Below are 24,338 nucleotides of genomic sequence, written 5' to 3'. Positions count from 1 at the left end.
TGCAGATCAAGCCTCTGAAGTTTTCATCTTGTGATCGTTTTCCTGTGAAAATCTGAGAGGCCTCGCAGGCGCACGGAGTTGAAGGGAAACCATCCCTGTGACCCGCGAGGCTCCCTTATTGGGCTGAACCCCGGACACTCGTGCCATGGAGGATTACGCTTGGCACATTTTGACAGTAGAGCATGCTTTATTTTCTCTCGTGGTCCTTCTAGCTGCAGTACTTCCAGGTGCACTTCTCTGTATCATTATGACGTCTTGTCATTAACATGCTGGAAGGGAGATGTAAGCTCAGTACTGAACTCTTTTCTCTGGGTCAGCTTTTATTGCATATCTAATGGTAATTACATTCTGTGCAATGTGTAAGCCCTTTAACATTTCCTCTTATTCATGGGAAGGCATGCCCTCTCAAAATGCTAATGCTATATGGCCCACTTTGGCAAGAAAAAAAAAATCTATTCAGAAATATAATTTGAGGACTTATAGCAATTTTTTTCAGTAAAGGTTTTCTGGTAACTTACAGATAGAATGCAAGGTAAATTCACTTTATTCACCCTGTGTATCTGTAAATGTTGTTAATTACTTAGTTTCATTTTTTTCCACATTTATGTTATGCATCTGCAACTCATTCCACCCCCTTGGTGGAATCCTGCTTGACTGAGTCCAGATAGCAATTACATGCGTATGAAAAATTAAAAACGTCTGCTCAAGATCACTGCGCATTTGGAACGCAGGGTTTGAAAACAAAGCACAGCATTATTCATGGCTTCGGGCAAACTCATTTTTCGGAAATAATTGACTGATGTGGTTAGTGTGGTGTTTTTTTTCCCCCGGTAAGGAAATTACACAATAGAGATGCAGACTTTGCCTGAAATGTGCATCTTATCCGTCAGCAAACTTAACCCATTTGTTCTGCCTTTGCCTTCTGAAGATGGCTTTTATAAAAGAAGAACAAAATGTGTTTGAAGTGCCCGTGCAGCACAGCTTGTCCTTCATAAAGGCCACAGGCAGGAAGGGCAGTCGTTTGACCTCAGTATGTTGTTGGTCAATATTGACAGTGACTCGTAACACGTGGTTCGCACATATTCATTGCCTCGTCTCTGTAATTACATCATCGATAGTCTTTTTTTCCCCATGAGTGTAGTCAGGAGGTGAGCGGATAATGCACTGAACCCATCCGTTAGCCATCAGTTCTCCTTACTTTCTCTCCAGTATTGTGCAGTGGGTGTTGCAGTTTTCTGCAGACTGACATAAGGGTGACTGCTGTCAAAGGAACTGCCCCCCCCCCCAAATGAGATCACTTGTGCTGGAGGAATTTCAGATCCTCTCCGCAGTTCTGGAGTCTGTATGTTGAAGCACACACTTATGCAGTGTGCTGGAGACAGGCGGCACCGTGACCTCTGACCCAGCTCTCGTCACCCACATCAATTATCGCTCCGCTCTCATTGCTGAAAGCAAAGAGGAGAAATGGATCCATGTCTCTCCATGGTTTGACCCAAATATCTGAGGGCCTTGCATTGGGATTTCGTTTGGATTCGGCTATAGCCTGTTGTGTTGGAGTTTTTCAAATGCTGTCTGGAGTGGCCTAATCTGGACGTCTGAATGCAAATCCTGGCTTGTTCTTCATCCAAACACAGTCACTGGTAGTTAGTCTTGGTAAAAATGTCCTTGCTCAGCATATAGGAATAAGGCCATATTGAGATTGTCCCTCTTAAGTATGTAGGTTATAACGTCATATTCATGCAGTGGCTTAGTTCTGGGTGCTCGGGGGGATTTTGGAACAGCCCTCACTACGTTGTCGGAAAACCTGAAACATTGTGCTCTTTGTTTTCTCAGGGACAAACAAGCTTTACATACCTCCAATGCTTTGGTCTAGACTAGAGATTTGGCTGTAGATTAGCTGACTAATTGTGTCGTATAGTCACTGAATAGGTCTTTTATTTCAAGTGGTGACAAGGGGGAATAGTTGTGGAGGTTATTGTTCTTGCTTTTTGTTTTAGCTGTGTGAAATGCAGTTTGAAAAACTCATAAGGAAAATTCTGATTCAGCTTTTAGGCTTCAAAAAAAAGAATAGGTTTTGTTTATTTTGTTTCTAAAAGCAGAACGCTTGAAGATGTTGAAGCAAGAGTACACAGGCCTTTTTCCCCTGCCACGGGCTCTCGTGTGTCTCAGAGCAAGGGAGGCTTCGGTGCATTTCATGTGAATTCACACCGAACACAGAGAGCTTTCATTTCCCTGGAGTGAGGAACATGTCTAATATCCCACCGCCGTGATTGTGTGAGAGTCCTGGGGGAAGGACCCAGCCTGCACAGGGCGCGTGTGTGTTCACCTGCTGATAACTCTTGGGTGTGGGCAGTCACAGCCATCTGCGCGTGGCGGGGGGGGGGCGTGCGAGGACATGCCGAGGGCCGGCTGATTGCGGAGCTGCAGGGGGGGGCGGAGGGGCACGCCCGCGGGCACCGCCGCTGCGCGAGCGCCCCCTTCGCCCCGGGACCGCCACTGCCCGTCCTCTGCTGCCCATCCACCGCTGCCACAGGACAAACCGCATCCCTGGGTACCATGTGGCGTCTGGCCTCGCGGTAATGAGGAGAAATGGAGTGAAAAATGGGAAAGGGAAGCAGACTGGAGCCCGGGGGGATAGAAGGCTTAGCCCACCAGCAACCGCGCCCCGTTTGAAATTCAAGCTGCCGTTCGACAGGCACAAGCGCAGTTCTTTTGTTTCCCCCCTCGCTTCGCCAGCATTCCCTTCCCTGCGGCGGGGCGCCGTTATTCCGTGATTGCCGAGGTGCCTCTTTTCAACCTGAATCTAAAAACAAAAGGCAGGGAGTTGATGTTTCGGCGCAGCACTTAATGAAAACGGCCTCTGATCTGGCTCAGCCCTGGCGGTTGCGGTGTGAGGCTCTGCACACCGTAGGATTGATGACACGCCTTCCCGATCAGACTTGAGCGCGGCGTCTGCCTTGACCTACTTCTCTCGCTTTCCCTCTCCGCCCTTCGGCGCTCCTACCTGCCGCCCTAAGACGGGCGCTGCCGAAACGCACACCTCCCGTCTGATGAAGGTGAGGAGCCGTGGGGAGCCACGCCCGGTCGTGCGCGGCCGCGCGGAGGAGGAAACAGAGGAGATGGGAGGCAGCAGGGCTTAATTCACACTCGCACAGCTGGTGGGCCTCCACACCGCCGGTTAGACGCCTTAATGAGGAGTGAATCTCGCTGTGCGGCACATCTGGGAAACGCTGCCGAACGGCACCGACTGGCTATCTGATCCCCCCCCTTCCTCCCCAGGCAATCTCTCCATTCCTCCCACGCCGCGCTCGGCTACCTGTAAACCCCGGCAGAACCCAGGAAGCTCCCGCTTACTCGGACCGTAATCAGTCTACTGGCTGCCGTCACGCATGGTCAAGATGGCACTCCTCGATTCCATTCCAACTGGTTGCCAAGGAGTGGAGGAGATCATATCTATTTCTGCATGAAATGTGGACAGGGGACAAAAGACGCACAGGGTTTCCTTGGCAACTGTCAGGGGCATTCTGAAACGTCTCATTTTCCTCTCCTCTCCTTTCCCTCTATCTTTTGAGGTTTCCGCTGTCAGTCATAATCAGGAGTAGGTTTGCTTGGTTTCTCAAGACATCACGCTGAAGGCTGCACATCCAGCCCACCTCCGCGGTCTTGCATGTTTGTGGAGATGGAGCTGTAATATGTCTCCCAGTGTTATCGGTGTTTGCCTGTGACATTTCCTTTATGCTGCCAGCGATTGTTTCATTGTGGCTCCACGTCAGAGCAGCGTGGATCAGGTGGTTGGTCTGCGAGGCCACTGAATGGACTCCTTTGCTGGTGGAATTAGCGTGATGTAGAATGCACCATTGACTTTAATTACCTGCAGTTGCATTTCTTTTTTTTTAACACCCTGTAGAAATGGCTTGTTGGTGGCCAAGGCATGTAAGAGGATTGAAAAAGCTTCTGATAAAGTATTTGAAGAGTGAGAACAAAAGCTAATCAGCGGCTGCGCTGATATTGTTGTTTATACCCTGAAAGCTGTCACTGCAGGTGGTTTTTTTATATTGGAAATACGTTTTACACAGCTTTTAGACGAAATTCCTTTATAGTGAAACTGCAGTGGTTTGGTATTTAATATGTGTAAAATGAAATTCTTTTCCTCATGAATAATTAGTTTTGGAGCTTGGAGAGCCGGGGAGCTCCGCTGTAGGCATCGAGTTTAATCTCGGACAGAGCAGTGCAGTAAACAGCAATGCTGCTCCTTCTCGCTTTGCTGCCTTTTGCAATTTACACCGTTTTGAAATTCATAACTCTGCATGAGTTTGGACGTACAAAACAAATTTTGGCTTCTTGGCTCTGGACCCGGAATATAGGCTTATTTATGGCCGCTTTTTTTTTTTGTTTATTATTCTTGTGAAGACAGCTGCGTCGAGCTCCAGAATCTTAAATATGGCTTACTCGCAGCTCGGTCTCTGATGCTGGCGTTATTTGACTCTTACTTGAGCAGGAAGTGGGGCGGCCACATTGTGGCTTCTGTTTGGGAGTTGGGAGCATCTGATCCATTTACTGGAGTTCATATAAGGATTGTAGTGTACAGTCACTTACACATTGTAGTGTAACTGTTTCCATTTCCTGAAGAGAAGGGGAAGTGAAGGAGAATTCGCTCTTCTCCATGACCGCAGAGGTCAAGGCACTGTATCAGTTTCCTGCTTCTCAACCCCTGCCGCCTCAGCTCCGCTGATCCCTGCTTCTCAGAGTCGTCAATAGTCTTTGGTCCTGTGATTGATTGGATGCAGCGATAAATGAAGTTAACAAGACGACCATTAGCTGTACAGTTAATTATTCAAAGGTGATTAACTATGTGGTCCTCCCTGCCTGTCTGTCACTGGTGCCTGCAGCACGTATGAGGGGATCAGTGTAGCACAGCTTGTAACCAAAAGTTTGCTGGTTCGATTCCTTGCAGAGGCACTGCTGCTGTACCTTTGGGCAAGGTACTTAACCCAGCATTGCCTCAGTAAAACATCCAGCTATATAAATGGATAACATGTAACAAATTGTAACATATGCAAGTCGCTCTGGATGAGAGTGTATGCTAAATGATATTAATGTAGTGTAGTGTACTGTAACGTATGAGGTCCTCTTTACATTACCATTTACTGCAAACTGAGGCCTTGAATCTCCCTGTCCTAAGGTCTGCCCTCACTGTCACATGCTCTGTGAAAAATCCAACGCATGTATGACCAGCTTTCACACCCAGCGTGGGAACCACCACCGGGGGGTTGTGTGGGACACATTCATGTGATGTCTGAGAGACACTCGTGATGGTGATGGTGTAAAGAGATTGAGGTCATATCCTCTGTTGCTTCTGTCACAGGTCTTTGAGTCAGAGGCCCGACTCTCATGTGGCAGCAGTGACCAGTCACACTGATTAAAACATCATGGATTTTTTGCAAGACAGAACATCTGTATTGTACTTTACATAAGAAAATTAAGAGGAAGGTGACCTTCTGGTTAAAGATGCCTGCATTAGTGCATACCTGTATCGTGACTGTGTCTCTGTGTAGTGTGAGTAAACAGCTGGACACATTTGCATGGACCTCAGGAGTATAGAATAAAGACAAACGTCTTTCTGAATCATGGTGGTACAAGGCGTGAAAGATGCAGGCATTTTTTGGGAGCGTGAGGAGGACTTTGGTTGCTCTCCTAATGAGCAGACTCTGTTCTCTGGACTCGAAATGGCCAGGTTTCTGCTGTTACCTGTTGTTCACACCTTCTCCAGTAGCCTTATGTGCTTGAAGGGAGGCTCAAATTCTGGGTCTGCATGAGTCACCAGTTCTTTCTTTAAACATTACATAACAGGGAGGCTGTAAAATCACATACCTGACCTTCACTGTCGCTGTCTCCCAAATGAAAGGTAGTGTGATATATCTAATTTGCACATAAAGAAAGGTGGTATTTTATCAGCTGCTTGTGGATCTCTGCTGTGATGTGCTTACATGGTATTGTTAATATTCCTTTTATGCTACATGGTGTGGATATTCCTTTTAAACTGGGTTAGATAAAGACCACTCTGATCTTTTGAAGCCCATACGTAGCAGTACGTCTCTGGGGTATTGCTGAGTCTATTATACTCACAAAAAAAAAAAAAACCCTCCTCACCTACGAATTCCTCTTGTGAAGGACACAAAGGGAGAACGTATATCCAGAGAACGCTAGCTCTATGATCCGTGAGGCTGTAGGCTGTTGTGGCATCGATGCACAGGGCCAGAGAACAGATATACCAGAGAAACAAGTCCACATCAACACTAAATGGGTTCCACTTATGAATGAAACATCCCTGTGAAATTCTTAGTCGAGATGAGCTGTAGTCACTGAGTTTAGCCTTGCACCTGCTTCAGATGTGTTCGCACCAATGTGAGAGAGAGTGCCTGGGGTGGCAGGGGATGGATAGTGAATTTGCCTCCCGGATCAAACACCTTCCACACACATTCATATTTATGTTTGCAACAACATTTGCAACTGCTCTTCTCCTCTTTTAATGAGAGCGCACCGCTGGGTAAATTTCAGGGACTACCACTGCAATTACGCAGACATATGCAACTCTCAGAATGACAAGCATAAAAGCACAGAACGTGTCCGTGGCGCTTCTCCGCCGCGGACACAATTTGCTGGACCCGGAGTGGCTGAATTTTGATAAACGTTGTGCGCAGTCTCCCCCACCCCCTTCCCACGGTAAATAAATGTACTTTAATTAAGAAAACGAGCCCTCGTATTAAGTTTCTAATGGTATGACGGCATTTTTCGTTTCCTTGATTTATTGGGTTGGGTTGGCCTGGATTGCCGTTCTCTTTCTAGAGTGTAATGTCCACTATCAATCACATTAAGAGGATGAAATCAGCCAAGGGGGTACAGCTCTGATTGGGGGGGGGTGTCAGTCACTCTCTGTCCAGAAGGAGGTCGTTTTTCACACAGACACACACCCAAACACTGTAGATATTTCTCCTCCTTCTACAGGCAGCTTTTACAGTACGTGGCCACGGAAACCGACCAAGTCACCTTGAAACACGCAGCTGCATTCTGATCCTCAAGGCCGTCAAGCCTCCACAGCTCCCAGAAGGCTTTGTGCTTCTGATGGCTCCTCTCGTGGCATGTGTGGCCTGATCAGGCCGTTAGCTCAGGCTGCTACGCGCTGCGCTGTGTTCCCGCCAGCCCTGTCCGCGCAGTATTGATTACTGCTCTGCTCGCAAGATCCTGTTACTTTCCTTCGCCTATATGTTTTTAGAAGATCGTTAGACAAGCCGCCGCATTATGTTACTGCTGATGCATCACATACCAACTGCGCGGCATCGATTATCCTCTTTAACATGAATAATTATTGGATTTGTTTCACGCCGATGCTCTTAACGGACCGGCATCTCTGCCAGGATGATTTTTTTTTTTTCTCCCCTGCTTCTGAGTCTGGGAAACACTTAGTGATTTCCACCGTTCCACACCGGTGTTAGGAGACATGGCTTTCCATCACGTATCTCCCATTCAGACCGGCTGCTGGTGGCTGCCCCCCCAAACCCCCCCCCCCCCCCCCAGACGTGTTATGGGCTGATAAGGACGCTCCGTTTTTTCCGTGCACAAAGCACTGCCGTGTTTATGTGGCTCCGGCGATAGATATTGCAGCTCGGGAAGTCATTGTTTCCGTGGTATTAGTGAGAAACCATTGTTTACACGAGTGATAGACAGAACTTGGTCGTGAATGTAACAGCTTACCGTCCTTGGTGTGCACACAGCTGGTAAATGCCACACAGCCTGTTTGCACATGGAAGCTCCATATGATGCACCGTTTGCCATTGTGAGAGCATGCTATATGCAGGAGTGGAAGCACTATTTTCACTGCATAGCCGTGAGAGCCACTCAGTCATCCGCCAGCCAGTACTATATGCTACAATATTATCCTTTATCAACCACTGATGCTTCAATTTTTTTGACCTTCAGCTGCATTTACAGGTGCAAAATATTTGCTGATGCATTTGGCTGTGATGTTTGCCTCAGAGTTTATCAGATCCATACGCACTGGGAGAGTTTGCTCTGTCTCTGCGGTAGAATGACGTAACCCTCTGCTGAGTCTCCGAGCGCAGGATGCAGGCCGGCCGTCTGCGCGCGGGGTGTGCGTGTGGAGCCCCGCCCCGTGGCCGGGCCCTCACCCCGTGGGGCCCGTTGTGGAAATGTAATCAGCTAATGAGGGATTTCGCAGAAGCCCGCGGGGGCGTCGGGTCAGCCCGAGGGCCCGGATCCTGCTAGCTTTGCACAATGGGGGTTGCAGAAGGGCAGAGCGCGTCCGTCTTTGCGTCTGCCTGTCAGCGTGTGCGCCGCGGGAGTGAGGAACAGGGACGGGGTTGATGGACCCCCTTCTGTTCTCTGTCATGCACTCGCTACTTTAATGTCACTTGCAGTCATGTTTTTTTAATTGTTAACCAGTTGCGGGTACATTTTGAATCTGTTGTTCGGTGCATAGCTGTGCTGTGTTTGTACGTGGCATATTGCCTGGTTCTCTCAGAGCTGCAGTCAGTCCATTTCTGATGTCTGAGTCTCTCGCTCATTTCCACGGGTGCCGCGCCTGCCTGAGCTGCTGCGGCTGTAGCCCTGCCATTTCATTCAGCCGCTTTTCCCATCACCTTATTTTTATGACCCCTACTCGAGGACAAGCAGTGACAGAGTCAGGTTTGTCGCCGCGGGGACGGAGGACGGAGCAATTTTGTGATACTGGCTTATTATGCCAATGGGAAGCCAGAAGCTGAATATCTGGAAGGAGAGAAGGCAGCTTTCAGAGAGGGCTTGTAAAACATAAGAGAGAGAGGGGGAAATGAGGGCCGGAGTAAAACAAAATGATCCGGTTTGGAAGGAGATTTGGGGGGGGCTGTGAGCAGATGCATGGGCAGTGGGCCACAGATATAACTGTGAAGGAGGGAGTGGAAGGTTGGTGCTGAGCCCGGCATATGTATGCCTGGGGAGGAAAAAGGAACAACTGTTTGGAGTGTGGCAAAACAGAAGTCCTACTGTATAGCTATATGTTATTGAGGAAAATGAGAAACGGGCCATGAACTCTTACGCAATCTCAGAGTTGGAAACTGAAAAGGGTGGAAACGCTCTCCGGAGCCGCAGCGCTCCCTGCCTCAAGGTTATGAAAGAATGAATGAGCGGTAATGAATGGAGCAGGAAACCAGACGAAGGAGACGTGGAAGGTGAGGAAAACGGAAACAACACCGGTTAGAAGAACAGCAGAGGAGTGGTGCTGAAGCGAGTCACAGAACGAGGGGAGGACAAAGTCGTGTGGTCACTGTGAGCCAGGCAGAAATGGTGACGGCGCTGAGGAGGAGTGCTCACAGTAAGGGAGGAGTGCTCACAGTAAGGGAGGAGTGCTCACAGTAAGGGAGGAGTGCTCACAGTAAGGGAGGAGTGCTGCAGGTGGAGGGCAGCTAACAAACACAGGCAGGGCCGCGCGAAGGAAGCGCAGGCCGTTAGGTAGAGGCCACGCACCGGGAGGTCAAGAAAGCGCTCGAGGGAGAGAGGGCTCGGTGGCAGCGGGAGCAGACGCGGAAAGAGCGGGGGTGGAAAAGGAAGGCCGCAAAACTGCAGAGAAAGCGCGCTAACGTCGGTCTGCCAGCAGAAATAGGGCAGAGCAGGCGGGGAGATTTTCAGAGGGATCAAAGCGGCGGAACACACAGGGAAAGTCCTGCAGAGGAATGGAGGGCGGCTGAGGGAGAGTGTGAAGATCAACAGGATGCAGACTGGATTCATGTGGGGAGAAGGAACAGAGGGTGTCGTCCTTATTGTCAAACAGGTCCTCGATAGAAGACCTTGAAAGGGAAGCAGAAGCTGGGCTGCGCGTCTCTAGACCTTGAAAAGTCCTGTGACAGATTCCCTGAGCACTAAGCCTGAGGAATAAGGGGCTTTTCACTGATGGTGTGGGCACAAATACCCTTGCACACAAAAGGGAGACATTTAATAGTTTTCAGTGGCCTTTGGCCTTCAGCGAGGTTCAGCATTGACTCTGTTCAGTTGATGGACCTGAATAAGAACTATAGGGATAGAAAAGTGTGGGCGTTGTACTTTCTGATAATAGCAGAGTCAGGCGAAGTTGTGGTGGTGGTGGTGATGGTGGTGGTGGTGGTGGGGGGGGGGGCTAGTTTGAAAACACGCGGAGACAGGGACTAAAATTGGTGCAAGGAAAACAGGTGAGGGTTTTAGGCAAAACAAAAGATCAAGCTAAAGAATAGCATGCAGGAAGAACAGGCTGAGCAAAGTGGTGAGAGGCTCTCCCTGTATCAGTGACTGAAGAATACCGTGAAAAGTGAAGCTGTTAGTGGCAGTCAGCTGTCAGTCCTGTACTAATGCATCAATTTGAGACCTGCCTGGAGATGCAGGTACTCTGGTGGATTGCGGGCCATCATCAAGGCTCTAAAATGAGGAATGGAGGAGGTGACCTGTGTATAAGAGAAGCTCAGACACATGAGGCGCGAGTGTGTTTGTTTGCGTAGGATGGGCTCAGAAGGAGACCCGAGGCTGGGTGTATTTGGATACACGGGATGAGCTGAATACAAGACTTGAGGCTGAAGTGATTTGGATACATTGGATGAGCTGACAAATCCTGGAAAGGAGTCGGCCAGGGGACAGCGACCAAGCGGGTGCCAGCGAAGAGCTCAGACAGACAAGGCAGAAAACTGACACCCCTCGGTCAAATGAGGGGAAGCAAGGGGCAGGATGAAGCCTGAAGCAGGTAGTAAACACCTCACCCTTCACAAACGGCCCAGGAAAGATGATGATGATAAAAAAATCCAGTATTTCTATGCGCGTTCTTTTCAGCGACGGATAGATGCGATTGTCCGTTTGTCGTGAGAGATGACCTTCAGTACACTGTTGATAGCGAGTGAGTCAGATGCTGCTGAGGGGGAAAAAAACAACCCATTTGGAATGAATCTCTGCTGATGGAGCTGGATTAAGGGGTGATTGAATGTCCCTGTGCTCATTATCATCGCTTCTTACGGTCACCCATTCTCTCTTCCAGCACTGTCTAATTGCATATGGTTAGTCTGTTTGCTTGACAGCCACAATAATGCCGCGGTGCATTTATTAACAGTTCAGAATAGATTAAGCTGAGGCGTAGAAAGATCAAAGTAACAAAGTGACAAAGTAAAGTGCACATTTCTCTGGAATTAATGGCAAATTAAACTCTAAAAGGAAAGAGACAATTAAATGAATTCAGCCTTCCCCGCATAGTGCAAAAAAAAAAAAAAAAAAGGGAATTGCATTTTCAAAGTGAATGTTTGCTTCAAAATAAAAGGCCCCCATTAAGCCCGTGGTTAATTTATTTATATTCATTCCCGAATGTTTCTGAGAGGAACAAAAACATCATGGGTGTGTGACAAGATACGGAGGCGTTTAAAATGCGACGCCAGATGACACCCTCTGCAAACAACACCACGTTGAGAATGCACGTGTTAAGGCTTTGATTTTTTAAATTTGATTTATATCTTTTTTTTTTTTTCTGGAAAATAACTACTATAACTAAATAACTACCTCCTGTCTTAACGGGGGGGGGAAAGCAATCCCTTTGTTACTGTATTTGAATGGGACAGCGCTGTGCTTGGGTTGAAGCAAGGCCTTCATTAAGAATATGTCAATAGGAGAGTGTTGAGTTTGGGTTTTGAAGAGCACGGTTGCGTGTTTGTGTGTGTAGCGTGGAAATAGATTTGTTTTAGCTGCATCCATTCAGGAGCCACTGCCTGTCAGTTTAAAGGAGATCTGCTAATTCGTTTAGAGTTGAGAAGCCTACAGGATTACAGGGGCAGACCGATATTTCCTGCGTCGTATATCTCCCAGGCCAAAGACGTTGCAGTCTCCACAGTACGGATGAGGTAATCCGGTTAGACTGTATCGGAAAGCCCTCCCTGATTAGGGAACGGAAATTGAATTGACTCCTCGGCCCACCCTCCTCTCGGTCTCCCGCGCTGAAATAGCGACGGTCAATAAACTCATTTTTTCCCCCGTTTGTTTTTCACAATGGTATTCCTCAGTGCTACCTGACTGATTAATGTTGCTGTTAATATCTGACAGGTTTAGTTGCACACGATCTTTTTCTGAAGTCGACTTGTCCTCCTTCATCTGAGTGCATCTCCAGGTCAGGGCTGTATCAACTGACGTCCAGTAACATCTCACACTGTCTGTGCATTTGGAACCATTTGTTTTGCTGAGCACCACAGTAATATGTTTTATCTGTCACACCGTCATTCACTCTGCAATGCGCAATAATTTTAACAATAAAAAGCACCGATCCCTTTTTCTAGCACTATCATTTATCTTTGGAGGTGTGTTGTTGTGGTCTGTACTAAGTTGGAAGGCTGGCCCTCATTTAGGACAATATAAAATCTTTATAGGGTCAGGGATTTTATTTATACAGGTTGAATTGAGCCTGTTGTAGCTGTCTGACTTTTACCATCACTACAGCCAGGCTGTGCTGGGGTGCAAAACACCCCCCCCCCCACTGTCATTTTTATCTTTTCACACATGTGATAGCTGTAGCTTTTAAAATCGACTGCAATAACCCTCAGCATGCGGAATTTTAATTTGCACCTTGGCTCTGTCTCATCTCCCTATCTCCCATGAGAGGGCAGATCTCCCAGCATATCTTACGCGTTTCCTGGGAACAACAGAAACGGCGTCAAAGCGCTTTTCTGGGAAAGCAGAAATCCAAAGTGAACAGAACCTGTGATCTCTTCCTCAAAAAGGTGTCCTTTCCTCTTCTCTCCTGACCCAGCGCCCACCCACTGCGCCGGTTCCTCCGCGATTCCACGTGCTAGCTGAGTGTCAGTTGGTTATTCCCCTGTTGCCGGGCCAAGTGAATTAGTGCATTATCCTATTTTGGGGAAGGGCTGGAGCCGTGTAATTAGGTGAGTTCTCGAAACTCCTCTCTCCACGCCAGGAGCCTGTGTCTCTGCCCTACTTTCAGCTCTGCGCGCAAAGAAGAGGCTACCGTCTTCTCCGTTTGCGGGTGCCTTTTCGGAAGCTCTCCCCCGACGCCTCGTCTCGGTAGCGCTCCCTGCGATCGGGGCCTGTAGACGCCCTTTCTGATTTCGACGCGCCCGTCGCGCCGCGGCCCGCCGCCGAGGGCCGCCATGATCGCGGAGCCCGAGCAGCAGGGAGAGGCCGCGCCCCCGTGGCTGCCCGGGAACAGGGTGAGGAAGCTGGCATTTGTTTCTCTTGCTCTGACAGGCGGGGGTTTCCGTTCCCAGGCAGGACGGGGAAAGAGAAGAAGAAGGTGAATTCGCTTCCCTGTCGCGTGCGCTGCGGGCCGCATCCTGACGCTCGGCGCACAGAGCTGCCTTTGTCAGCGCCGTTGTGTTTGTGCGAGGGCTCTGTCTCCGGGGCTTTCCCCCACAATACGGCCCTCAAAACAGGGCCGGGGGCTGCGCCTCGGGCTCTCCGCTTGGCTTCTGCGGGAACCTGCCTCGTCAGAGACCCAGCACGACGGGCCGATCTAGTCTGCCAAGACCTGCATTTGTGATCAGGACTGCATTCCTGTAGAGCGTTTATCCTGGATCAGAACTGACAGGGTAAATGCTGCTGGACTGGATTATATGTTCCTAATGACAAAGTGCTCAGCAGGATCTCAGAGATATGTTTGGTAGGTCGGTAATGGAAATGCTAGAGTCAGCTTTAGACCTGCATTGTATTTAGAAGCTCGCACCTGTCTTCTGTTCTCACATTGATGCCATTGCTGGCCTAGCTTCTAAACCACTAAGCCTGCTTATTATACATTCAGCCGGTACCTTGGCCCCTGTTCATATCTGAGGGTACACAGGTGAGACCTAACTCTGTTTTAGCCAGCAGCTGTCGGAGTTACCAGAGCAGACTGTGTGATTGGGTATTTCCAAAGCCTGTGAAGGATTGCAGCCATGACTTTCCCCTCCGCTCCTCTCCTTCAACCCTCTAAAGCGTATAATGGGATACAGCAAGGACAACGGAAACAAAGTGGAGGCCATTACACATGTATGAAATAGGAGCTTACCTTCAAAATAACTGGCAGCGTAATTATTGCGCCGGGCCGCCATATCTGCACATGCACAGGGGGGACGGTAATGATGTAAAATGGGATTCTTTGATTTTTGCGGCCCGTGAGTGATTACGGGGGCCGGCTCAGCGTATTAGAGATTGATTCTAATGCTCGCCACTAGTTGCACTGCGGTTCAATTACAGCCCTTGGCGGCCCATAGGCGGGGAGCCGGTGGATGTTCCCAAAGATAAGCCCTCCCACCCGGGCAGTGTGTGAGGGGCAGTAATTGGGAACACGGTTTTTGGGGACCCTCTTTCTGTCACAGCTTGTGAGACCTACTCAGCGTTTTCCTTATCGGTCCTGGTATGTCCTTGCATGGTGAATGCGCTGTAATTCTGCTCTCTCCGGCTCCGCTCTCGAGCGGTGACACTACCCCAGCTCATAACTGAGCCCGGCAGCTGATAATAGCCACGCTATTACCCGTTAAAACCCATCCCGCTGGGGGCCCATCACTAGCTGAATGGCGTTATCCACAGAAGGGGATAATGAAAGTGGGGTTTTACTCCTGACAGTGTTACTTGTAAAATGTCTTGTGCGCCAGGCCAAGCAATCATCACTTGTCAAATCCTCAGATTGTTAATCCGTATTTTACAGAACTTGGGCAGTGTAACGCAGTAGAGGGAAGGGGGCACAGTTAAGCACATAGTGCTACAGACAGGACCCATATTTCACACTCTTGTGTGGCTGTGTTGCTGTCCAAGCATCCCAGGGACAGCTCTCCCGTTGTGTGACTGTATGTGTTTCGGTCTCAGAGCTCCGTCTCTGTGTGGCTGTGTGCTGTAGTCTCCGAGCTCCGTCTCTGTGTGGCTGTAGTTTCAGAGCTCCGTCTCTGTGTGGCTGTAGTCTCAGAGCTCCGTCTCTGTGTGGCTGTAGTCTCAGAGCTCCATCTCTGTGTGGCTGTGTGGGCGTGTGCTGTAGTCTCAGAGCTCCGTCTCTGTGTGGCTGTGTGCTGTAGTCTCAGAGCTCCGTCTCCGTGTGGCTGTAGTCTCAGAGCTCCGTCTCTGTGTGGCTGTGTGGCTGTGTGCTGTAGTCTCAGAGCTCCGTCTCTGTGTGGCTGTAGTCTCAGAGCTCCGTCTCTGTGTGGCTGTGTGCTGTAGTCTCAGAGCTCCGTCTCTGTGTGGCTGTAGTCTCAGAGCTCCGTCTCCGTGTGGCTGTGCTCTGATGAGGAGCAGCTGCTGGCAGATGCCTGCGTGGTGGTTAGCCATTCCCCCTCATTGCCGCCGCTTGCCCCCTGGTAACAGGCATGGTCTGATTGGTGCTTATCAGCTTGGCGCTCCGTGCCTGAGTCAGACAGCACCTCGCTGATTAGCTCTGGTTAATGGAGCGCATCACCGTTTCAGCCATTTTCTCTCTCCCAGGCATCTCTTTCATCCCTTCATCCCTGCCTCCTCCTCTCCTTCCTTTTTTGAAGTGTGTCCCTCTCCTCAGTTCTTTGTCTGGCTGTTGGCCCGTCGGTGATTGTTTCAGCAGGGGTGGAGTCAGCAATTTAGTTTTTGAATAAAGATGAGCCAGCGCTCCCTCCGATGGCTGTGCTTCACATGCTCGTTAGGAGGTTTGATTTTAAAGGTGTCTGTCTGTGATACGAATTACCGCGGAGTTTTCCCTGCTTTATCAAAACCGCGCTTTGCTGTATTGGATGCACCAAATTAAACCCTCCTGGTCCTTGATGCATACTTGAAGGCCTGCGTCTAATTGAAAACATTGCATTACCAGCGTTTGTGCATTGCTCAGATGGAAGCACATGAGTATTCATGTTACATCTGCTGCAGGCCTTGAAGCCTTAAGATATGCACCAGAACCTGTCTAGTGCCCGGTCTTGCACTGTGAAGACTCAGAAGCCCTGATTATCTTGGCAGTTTTGTATCAGGCCGTAGCTGCTGTAGACACAAAGAGCATATTTATACGTGCTCGGCTGTCAGCGCCTCCCACACGATCGTTCCCTAATCAAATATTTACACCTGTCCTCTCCACGCCGTGACGAGGACTTAAAGTCCGTTTATTAACATGAGGGAAAAAGCCGGTCCGTCAAAACTATTTTCATCACTAATTTATGGCTTTGTGCCGCGTGTCTTTCTGTCTGTGATGCACGAGCGCAACCCACAAAGCCTGTACTGGCAACGTGCCACACAGCGTCTTCAGATCGCTCTGATATTTTCTGCAGCGTCCAAAAAAGAAAAAAAAAATGCCGTCATGAATATAGAGACCTTTTCTCTTCTTCAGGGGAGCAGCCACTTTATTTTCCGTTCCGTGCATCCCCGGGGGTAAATGTTTTGCATGTCAATTTGGTCATAAATTTGTTATAAGCGCCGGAAGGGTGGGCCCCCATTACCGCGGTGGGGATTACCGTTATCTCTCCTCCGTATTTCATTAGCTGCCTACTGAACAGAGCAGAGCCCGCTCCTCCCTGCCTGATGAGACTCACGGCAGTGTGTCTGCGGATGTAACAGCACAGAGTCCCTCAAGCAAATAAGTACGCAAAGTGAGATTCCTGCCTAGTGTGTGTGGGTGGAGGGAGTCGGGGGGTAGTCGGGGTCGCTAAAGGTGGCTCTGCACGCCCCTTAAAACATCAAAATTCGAGTGTCCAATTTCACATGTCTGGTGACCCCCCCCCGGTGCCCGTCGTTTTCCCTCTGGGGGGAGTTTTAAGCTGGAGGTCACCTGTCATTTGTCACAGTGCTTGATTCTGTGTGTTAGAACAATATTGCCTTTGGTGGGTTTGTGAGGAGGGAGACCGTTGACACCTCTGTCCCAGCCGGTCTCTCCCTCCCCCATTCTGGAGGGCCAGGAGGAGTCCGCGTGCCACAGGACACGCAACACGGATAAACTCGTTTGTCAGTTGATGAATTAAATGGCGCGAGGGAGAGAGAGAGAGAGCGTCTCTGTTATTTCATTAGCATCTCATCATTGTTTGCTAGTCTGGGTTGTGTGCTCCGTCAGCTGAGGGGAGGGGGGAGCGGGGAGGGGTGGGGGGCGGGCACTAAATCTCTCCTCTGTAGTTAAGTACCCTGGCTAAGCAGCGACATTAACTGTTCTCTACATCTTCTGGAATGAATAGCGCCAGGATGTACAGTAGCGGTTATCTATATTCATGAGGCCCGCAATGCATAAATCAGACAGCGCCATTTGCTAAAAATATATGGCAGGACTGCGGTTTGCGTCTTCCCGTCGAGCACTCGAAGTTCTCTTTCGGATGGCCTTGTTAACGGTCAGGGGGAAATCGCGAGCTATTTTTACGAGCAGGCGCTATAGTCGCACTCCGGTCAGAATGCGGCAGGAATCCCGTTTTAAAGGCGGCGGCGGCGGTGGCCGTCCGCAGGTCGGGGCTAGCGACAGACCAATGGAATGCTTTATTTTTGTTAGAGGAATTAGGTTTGGCTCTCTGTGCTTCCCGATGCCTGACCCCGTAGCCTTTAGCTCTGGTGTGATAAATCAAACAGGGCCTGGTCCTGAGACGCCGCGCTTGGGGGATGGAGGCTCGGCTATTTTTACGGCCGCAGTTTAGGCTCGGCCCACCCTGCATGACTCCAGGACTGCGTGACCCCTTGCGCCGAAAGGCCCCTTTCAGGGCGTGGGGTCACAGGCCGCTGGCACGGTCACAGGATCTGTGTCCCTGCGGAGCAGGGCTGCACCCCGCTCTGCCTTCAGCTAGCTGCGCAGGCTGCTCCCTCGCTGGGACCTGGGGGTGCTTTAAACACACACGGCAGGCTTTTACAACAACCTGGCCGGAAAACGTCAGTGCATTGAGAAAATGCTGCCCCTGATATTCTCTTATTGAGGCTGGCAACCACTTTAATTAACCTCTCCTAATAAAGTACAGGAGCAGAACAGGAATGGAGCATGTTTTCTAATTAAACCCCGATGTTGGGGGTAGTGGAAAGTGGAGCGCCTGGGGTCTCCCTCTGTCCTCCTCTCTCTCTCTGTCTCTCTCTCTCTTTTTCTCTGTCTCTCTCCCCCTCCTCTCTCTGTCTCTCCTTTTCTATTTCTTGCAGTGTTGTGTGCAATTTCACACGAAATGTCAGTGATTCCTTAGTGCCTGTTTTCAGAATTCTCGCATCCTCAGTCCTGCCCCGTCCCTCCCATCCGAGGCTACATCATTAAGACCGTTCCCCCTGGGGCGGCTTTCGGAGCTGCAGACAAACAAGTGTCCCTCTGGCTGTGTGCTGACACAGTCGCTCTGTCACGGCAGAGCGCCCCCCCCCCCGCTATCCCGCTAGCCCCTGGCCTGCATGGCAGCATGTCGGCGGTGGGTTTGTTTCTAATTCATCCCCCTGCTTAATTCATCTTTGGTACCTTTCCGCCTCCTTTTGTGCATGGGTAACAGATTGCTCTCAACGGCCTGGGTGTTGATGGCGGGAGAGAGAGAGAGAGAGTGAGAGAGTGAGAGAGAGAGAGAGAGAGAGAGAGAGAGAGAGAGAGGGAGAGAGGGAGAGAGGGAGAGAGGGAGAGAGGGAGAGAGAGAGAGGGGGAGAGAGGGGGGGGGGGGGGGAGAGGGAGAGGGAGAGAAGGAAGGAGGGAGGGAAGGAGGCAGGCAGGGAGGCAGAGAGCTCTCCCTCTTCACGGCTGTGGTGTTGGTGTTGTGGTAGTGAGCGTAAGTCTTAGGGGCGGCACAGGAACCAGAGGCTCAGCTGTCTGTGCCCCCCCCCCCCCCCCCCCCCCCGAAACACCCATCCTCCAAATGGGAACTGGGAACAAAGGAGGCTCACTGTTCAGCTCCCAAGCGAAGAGGGGGAATAACCTGTAGAACACCACTGCGTGAACAAGCAACTCCTTCCTGATCAGATACTCCAAAAAAATGCCATTAGCCGGGTCATTCTGCCTCATGCAGATGCTGTAGCTGTAGAAACAATGCAGCTGAAAGGCAAAGACTGGCAGAAATGCTGTAAACCATACAGTGGTGGGTGTTCAAATATTGATGTTAAATAATTAATTAGGGAGGCTCCTCATCTCGGGATTCATGATTAATTCATTGTAATATAAGAAAGCACTGGCCACAGATTCTGTTTGGTTTTTCAGTGGCCAAAGTCTGTGTACGTGCGTATCTGTATGTGTGTCTGTACATGTGTGTAAGGATGTCTCTTTGTGTGCACATTGGTAAGCGTGCTTGGGTGTGCCTGCGTGCATGTGTGTGAATATGTGTGTGATTGCGTTTATGTGTGCGTGTGTGTAAATTTTAGTGTGTTCATGCATCAAGAGTGTCTTTGTTTTGTGTGTGTGTGTGTGTGTGTGTGTGTGTGTGTGTGCATGTGTCTGCATGCATGCCTCTGCGTGTGTGTGTGCACGCGCATGTGCGTGTGTGTTTGTGCACAGACGTTGGCATGTGTGAGTGCGTCTTTGTGTTCATGTGGCACACATTTGTGCACGCGTGCATGCTCGCGTCTGTGTGTGCGTGTGAGTGTGCATGTGTGTGCGTTTCAGCGTGTGCATGCGTGCATGCAAGTATGTGGATGTGTGCGTGGAGCCGGGCTGGAAAACCGGTTCCCTGTTACGTGGCTGAGCTGTGGAGAAAACAGAAGAAGGAGGGGAGGTGTTGTGCGACAGAGAGAGATAGGAGGAGCTCTCAGATTCTCCCATTCATTTTATGTAAGTGCACTGCCGCCTCGCTCGTGTCTGATTGGCCCGCTGGACGGAGAGCTCTTCTGACAGGAGAAAGAGAGAGCAGCACACTGCGAGCGTCAGCCTGGAGGAGGAGGAGGAGGAGGGGGACGGAGGCATGCGAGGGAGGGAGGGAGAGAGGGAGAGCGCGAGAGAGAGAGAGAGAGTGCAGTGCCGTACGGGTGTGTTGTGAAAGAGCAGCATCCAAACGCCAGCTGGTCTCACAGTATACCTGCTTTGGCTGAGCGCTCCGAGAGCCCCGGGGTGAGGGAGCCGGAGAGAGCTGGGGGCGGGAGGGAGGGGAGAGAAGGACCGAGGACGCGAGCCTTTTTGTGCTGCATCCGGGGGCGGCTATCCGCGACGCCGCCGCCGCCGACATGTCAGCGGATATCGGGAGAGAGAAAAGGAAGAACGGGTGAGCAGCGCTCATCCCTCGGCCGGTCCACAGCGCCTCAGCTCCTCAGCTCCTCTCAGTGTTGCCGGATCGCCGGGTTCCGCTCACAGAACCTGCCCTCGTAGCCGCAGCCGGGAGTGGATCAGCGGCAGGGGGAAGGGAGCGAGGGGGAGGAAGTGATGGTCTGAATGTGACAGCAGCTCCTCTCAGCACCTGTTCGGGGGGGGAAAAAAGCACGCGGATCTGCCAGAACGGCCCTCCTCTCCACCCGCGAGCTGCGCTGTGCCTGCCTCCCGCTGGAACGGTGGAATCTCGCCGCGCTGGTCTGGTGGAGTGACTCGCTTTTCATGTGCTCTGTGTGAGCTGCTGCTGCCCTGGTCCCCCCCCTTCCCTCTTCTCGTTTTGATTTTCTTGGACAATCTCTCTCTCGCTTTTGGAAAACAGACCTAAAAAAACACACAGCCCCCGCCTGCGGGTTGTGTGGACGCTTGGCCTCTCTCTGGCCTCTCTGAGGTTTTTGGCTGGGCGCCCCTGTCCTTAGCGCTCCCCCCGTGGGACCCCGAGCACGCACACGCGCTCAGAGGAGACGCGCGGCACATGCCAGCCTCTCCGCTTGGCGTGTGCGTCGGGGGAAAGTGCCTGGATGGGTTTCCGATCGGCGGATCTGGTTCGGGAAGGCGCCGTGTGACCGACTGCTGAAGGTGTGTGCTCTCCTGGAGAAGAAACGGAGAAACTCCCCTCCACTCTGTTGTTTTATTTTCCTCAGGCGCGGTCGTCGTTATTTTCCTTTCGCAAATTGCTTATGAATTATGCATCGGCTGGAGTTTCCACGGGAGTGACGCCTGCGGGAGCTGACCGTCTGTCTCCGAGAGGAAGGGGAGCGGGAAGGGAGCGCTCGGGAGAGAGCGGCTGAGGAAGCTGCCGGCCTCGCGGGCCCGGGAGGGCTGCTGCGCGGAGCGCGCCCAGTGTGAGCGTGGGAGGGGAGGGGAGGGGAGGGAGGGGTGGTCTCCGCTCGCTGGATGAATGGGAGAAGTGCTGAGTGGGCTGAGCCCAGAACACACGTGCTGCTGCTGCTGCCGCTCGACGCTGGGAGGGCGGAGGGAGGGAGCGAGGGAGGGGAGAGAGAGAGAGAGGGAGGGAGGGCTACATCCAGGCGAGCCGGAGCTCACACACCGTCTTCACAACCTTCCCCTCTAGCCTCTCACAGACACGAGAAGAAAGAGAGAGAGAGCGAGCGAGAGGGAGAGAGGGGGAGAAGCACCGGATCGGGGGCCTCCTCAAGTAGCAGCCATTTTCACTTTTCCTTTTTGTTTGTCCGGGGTGGAAACGCGCCTGTAATGCGTGTGGAATGCGGTGAGGCCGCGCACGGGCAGGAGTGAAGGGGAGAGGAGAGAGCAGGTGGCGGGACCGCGTGAGAAGGACCCCTCGGACACGGCGGCGTGGGCGTGCAGCGGAAACAGAGCAGCGGGGGACTCTCCAGCACGCGAAACAAACAAAAAGAGTGGAAGAGGAGAACATTTCATCTCCGCAGGAGGGCTAATTATCACAACACAAGATATTTGTCCCTCCTCGCAAACAGACTTTTCTGTGCTTTTAGGACACGCTTAGAAACTTCGTAGCTATGAGCTGGTGCTGAACCCTGAAGACGCTGATGGGAACGGTCGCGGTGCAGTGACCAGTCCTTCACTGGCGCTGAGCTGAAGGAGCCGGGACCTTGTGTGGGAATCGCGGAGTGACTGGCTCGCAGAGGGGGCACGGCGACCGCGTCTCTCCTCAGAGTTTAGGGTCCCCCCCCCTCTCTTCATGGCACACCTCTGCCGGTTCAGCTGACGGGCGTCTGCTCTGCTGAGGACCCCGCCGAATCCTGAAGCGTAGCTCTGGTAGGAGTCGGGCAGCATGGACGACTCCAGCATCCTCAGACGCAGAGGTCTGCAGGTAAGGGCAGCGAACTCGGGCGCCGACTGTGAGAGAGGTCCTTTCTCCACGTCCTCTGCGCCCAGCTGCGGAAAATCAAAGCAAACTCGAGGGGAGGAAAAAAAGCCAAACACTTTCATGACAACCCGTTTTTTTTCCAGGCATCCATTTACATAATTCACATATTACTGAGTAGTGCTTCTGATTACAAGTGAGACTGTGCTTTTATCTTCATCCTCACTGTTGCAGTGTAGATTTTAATCTTTAAGGTTCTCCGGTGGTGAGTGAGTGTGTCCGTGTTTGGCTGAAACAAAAGCCTGGTGGAAACATAGCCAAATGGAATCTGGAGTAAATAAACAATAAATCTTTTTTTTTTTCGCTGGGAAAATTGAACTTTGAACGGAAGCTTTTACGCCGGGCCCCATGCCCTGTGAGTGCTCTTTTGTTCCAGCTGGTGAGATGTGCTGCTTTGAAAGCAGAAGTTCTGTGGTGTATGTATCAGTAAGCAGGCTGAGTCAGGTTAGGAAGGGAATGGAGAGGCAGGAGGGATGGGCCAGTGTGAGGTATAGAACTGGATCCAGTGGCTCCTCTCTCTTTCTTGCTTTCTACTCTCTCAGCCCAGCATCTCAGCAGAAAGGAACAGAGATGCAAAGCATGTTTGTGGAGGGGTTGAATTCCTATACCAAACTGAAGCCTATCTGCTGTTCTCCTAAACCCAGCTTTTGATCCTTGGTGCGCTGAGGTTGACCCCAAATGAAGGCCTCTGTTGGGGTAGCTCCTGTACTACCCCCTCCCCGCTGGGAGAAGAGGGCTTGTCAGAAGCAATTAGTAAGGAACTTGTCCCGTCGAGCCGCATTCAGTTCCTTAAAAACACACAGTTTAGTCACCTTCCCCCCCAGCTACCTCAGTACAGGAGTAGGTTGTGTAAGAGTTCCTGTGGCGTATCCGGACTGCTGGAGGCAGAATCCATGTCGCTGAAAGTGTTGAGGTCTCACAAAGGCAGCCTCACCGTTCCCAGAATGTAAGCGTGCATTGGGATGTAGTAGCTGAGTATCTTGTTACCCCCGTTTGTCTATGTAGTGTTGTGTTACTTTTAGGTGACGTCAGTCACTTCTAAGAGGGGAAAAAAAAACCCTTACGTGAAAAAAAAAAACATTGTGTTCATAAAAACCCTGCTTAGAGAACGCTGATATCTTAGAAGACGTGCAGCGTAATCTCTAACCCCTGGGGGTTGGTTCAGAAAATTGAATACGCCGCTTGGAATTGATCTGGAAGATGATGGCCGGTGCTCTGTGGACCCCCATGCACACACAAGCGCACACACACACACACACACGCACACACACAGAGTGCAGAGTGTGAGTGAACGGGAGATCCCCCGGTGTGCATCGGCGGAGCGAGCGTGAATGGGATCGCGGTGCTGAGCCGGGCCGCTCCGTGTTGTGTCTGGCCAATGAACTGTGCAGGCTTTTTTTTGTTTGTTTCTGTAAATCCTCCACTGTGGCGGGTTGCCCGAGGCGTGGCGTCTGGCAGGGGAGCCAGTGCCTCGCAAACGGGCCCAAGCGACTGACCCCCCACCCCCCAGTTCTTTTGGTCCGGGGGCCTCGCACGCTCTCGCCAGCCGAGGGGTTAACTCCGCCGCCTCTCTGGCTCCACCGGGCCTCTGCTCATGTGTGAACTGACTTAGCCAGCGGCTAAACGAGATTCATATCTAGGAAAGAGAGGATCAGCAGGGGGAACCGATGGTCCCACAACACGGAGCAAACATCGAGGCCTGTGTTTTTTGCACCTTTTGTTGTGCAGGCCGGCGTCCTGGCAGCAGAGACGGGGGACGACTGTGTTTGCGTGAGCTTTTTTTTTTCCCATTGAGTTGCTGTGGACACGGACAGCGGATAAATGGGTCATGTAATTTTTGGATCTCTCCTGATGTGTGTGTGTGTGCGAGTGATGAGGCTGTCATTCGTTTGGGATATTGAAACAAATGTTTGCCGGGTCAGCACTGTGTGACGCCTCTTAATGACCGAGTAGGCTTTGTTTATGGGAGGTGGTAAAATTTGATGGTTAGTCTTAGTGCACAACTCCCTAACACCACTAATTGCGCTCTGGAGAGAAATGTGTCTGGGTGGCATTCTTGGATATCTTTAGAATGTCAAAATTTGCCTGGCTCATGGAATATTATAACTAAATTATATAAAGGAACCTTCTTTCTGTTCCTCTGTAATCTAGTTTCATGGCTAACAGCAAGTGTGTCCTGTTAGGCCCCACCCTCCCACAATGTGTGATAGACAGAGTTAGTATCCCACTGCTGGCACCATCAGGTCACTGTCTGGCTTTTGAAAACCTACT

General features: G+C 51.0%; 1 protein-coding gene across 5 annotated transcripts in view; it reads left to right on the top strand.

The window, feature by feature from the left end:
• Positions 1-24,338, top strand: part of mast2 (microtubule associated serine/threonine kinase 2) — a 140,310-nt gene that overhangs the window by 39,339 nt on the left and 76,633 nt on the right. The window contains exon 1 of one of the 5 annotated variants that reach the window (XM_036522484.1): positions 21,095-22,013. The exons of the other annotated variants lie outside the window; for them this stretch is intronic. Coding sequence (XP_036378377.1) covers positions 21,975-22,013 — 39 coding nt within the window. The 5' untranslated portion in view covers positions 21,095-21,974. Of the gene's footprint in view, positions 1-21,094; positions 22,014-24,338 lie in introns of those variants that run through there. 5 annotated transcript variants of the gene reach the window in all.

This window comes from Megalops cyprinoides, chromosome 2 (assembly GCF_013368585.1).
Source record: "Megalops cyprinoides isolate fMegCyp1 chromosome 2, fMegCyp1.pri, whole genome shotgun sequence".
In the NCBI taxonomy this organism is placed as follows: domain Eukaryota; kingdom Metazoa; phylum Chordata; class Actinopteri; order Elopiformes; family Megalopidae; genus Megalops; species Megalops cyprinoides.
Note: the sequence above shows the minus strand (reverse complement) of the source record. Positions and strands in the feature narration are given on the sequence as shown.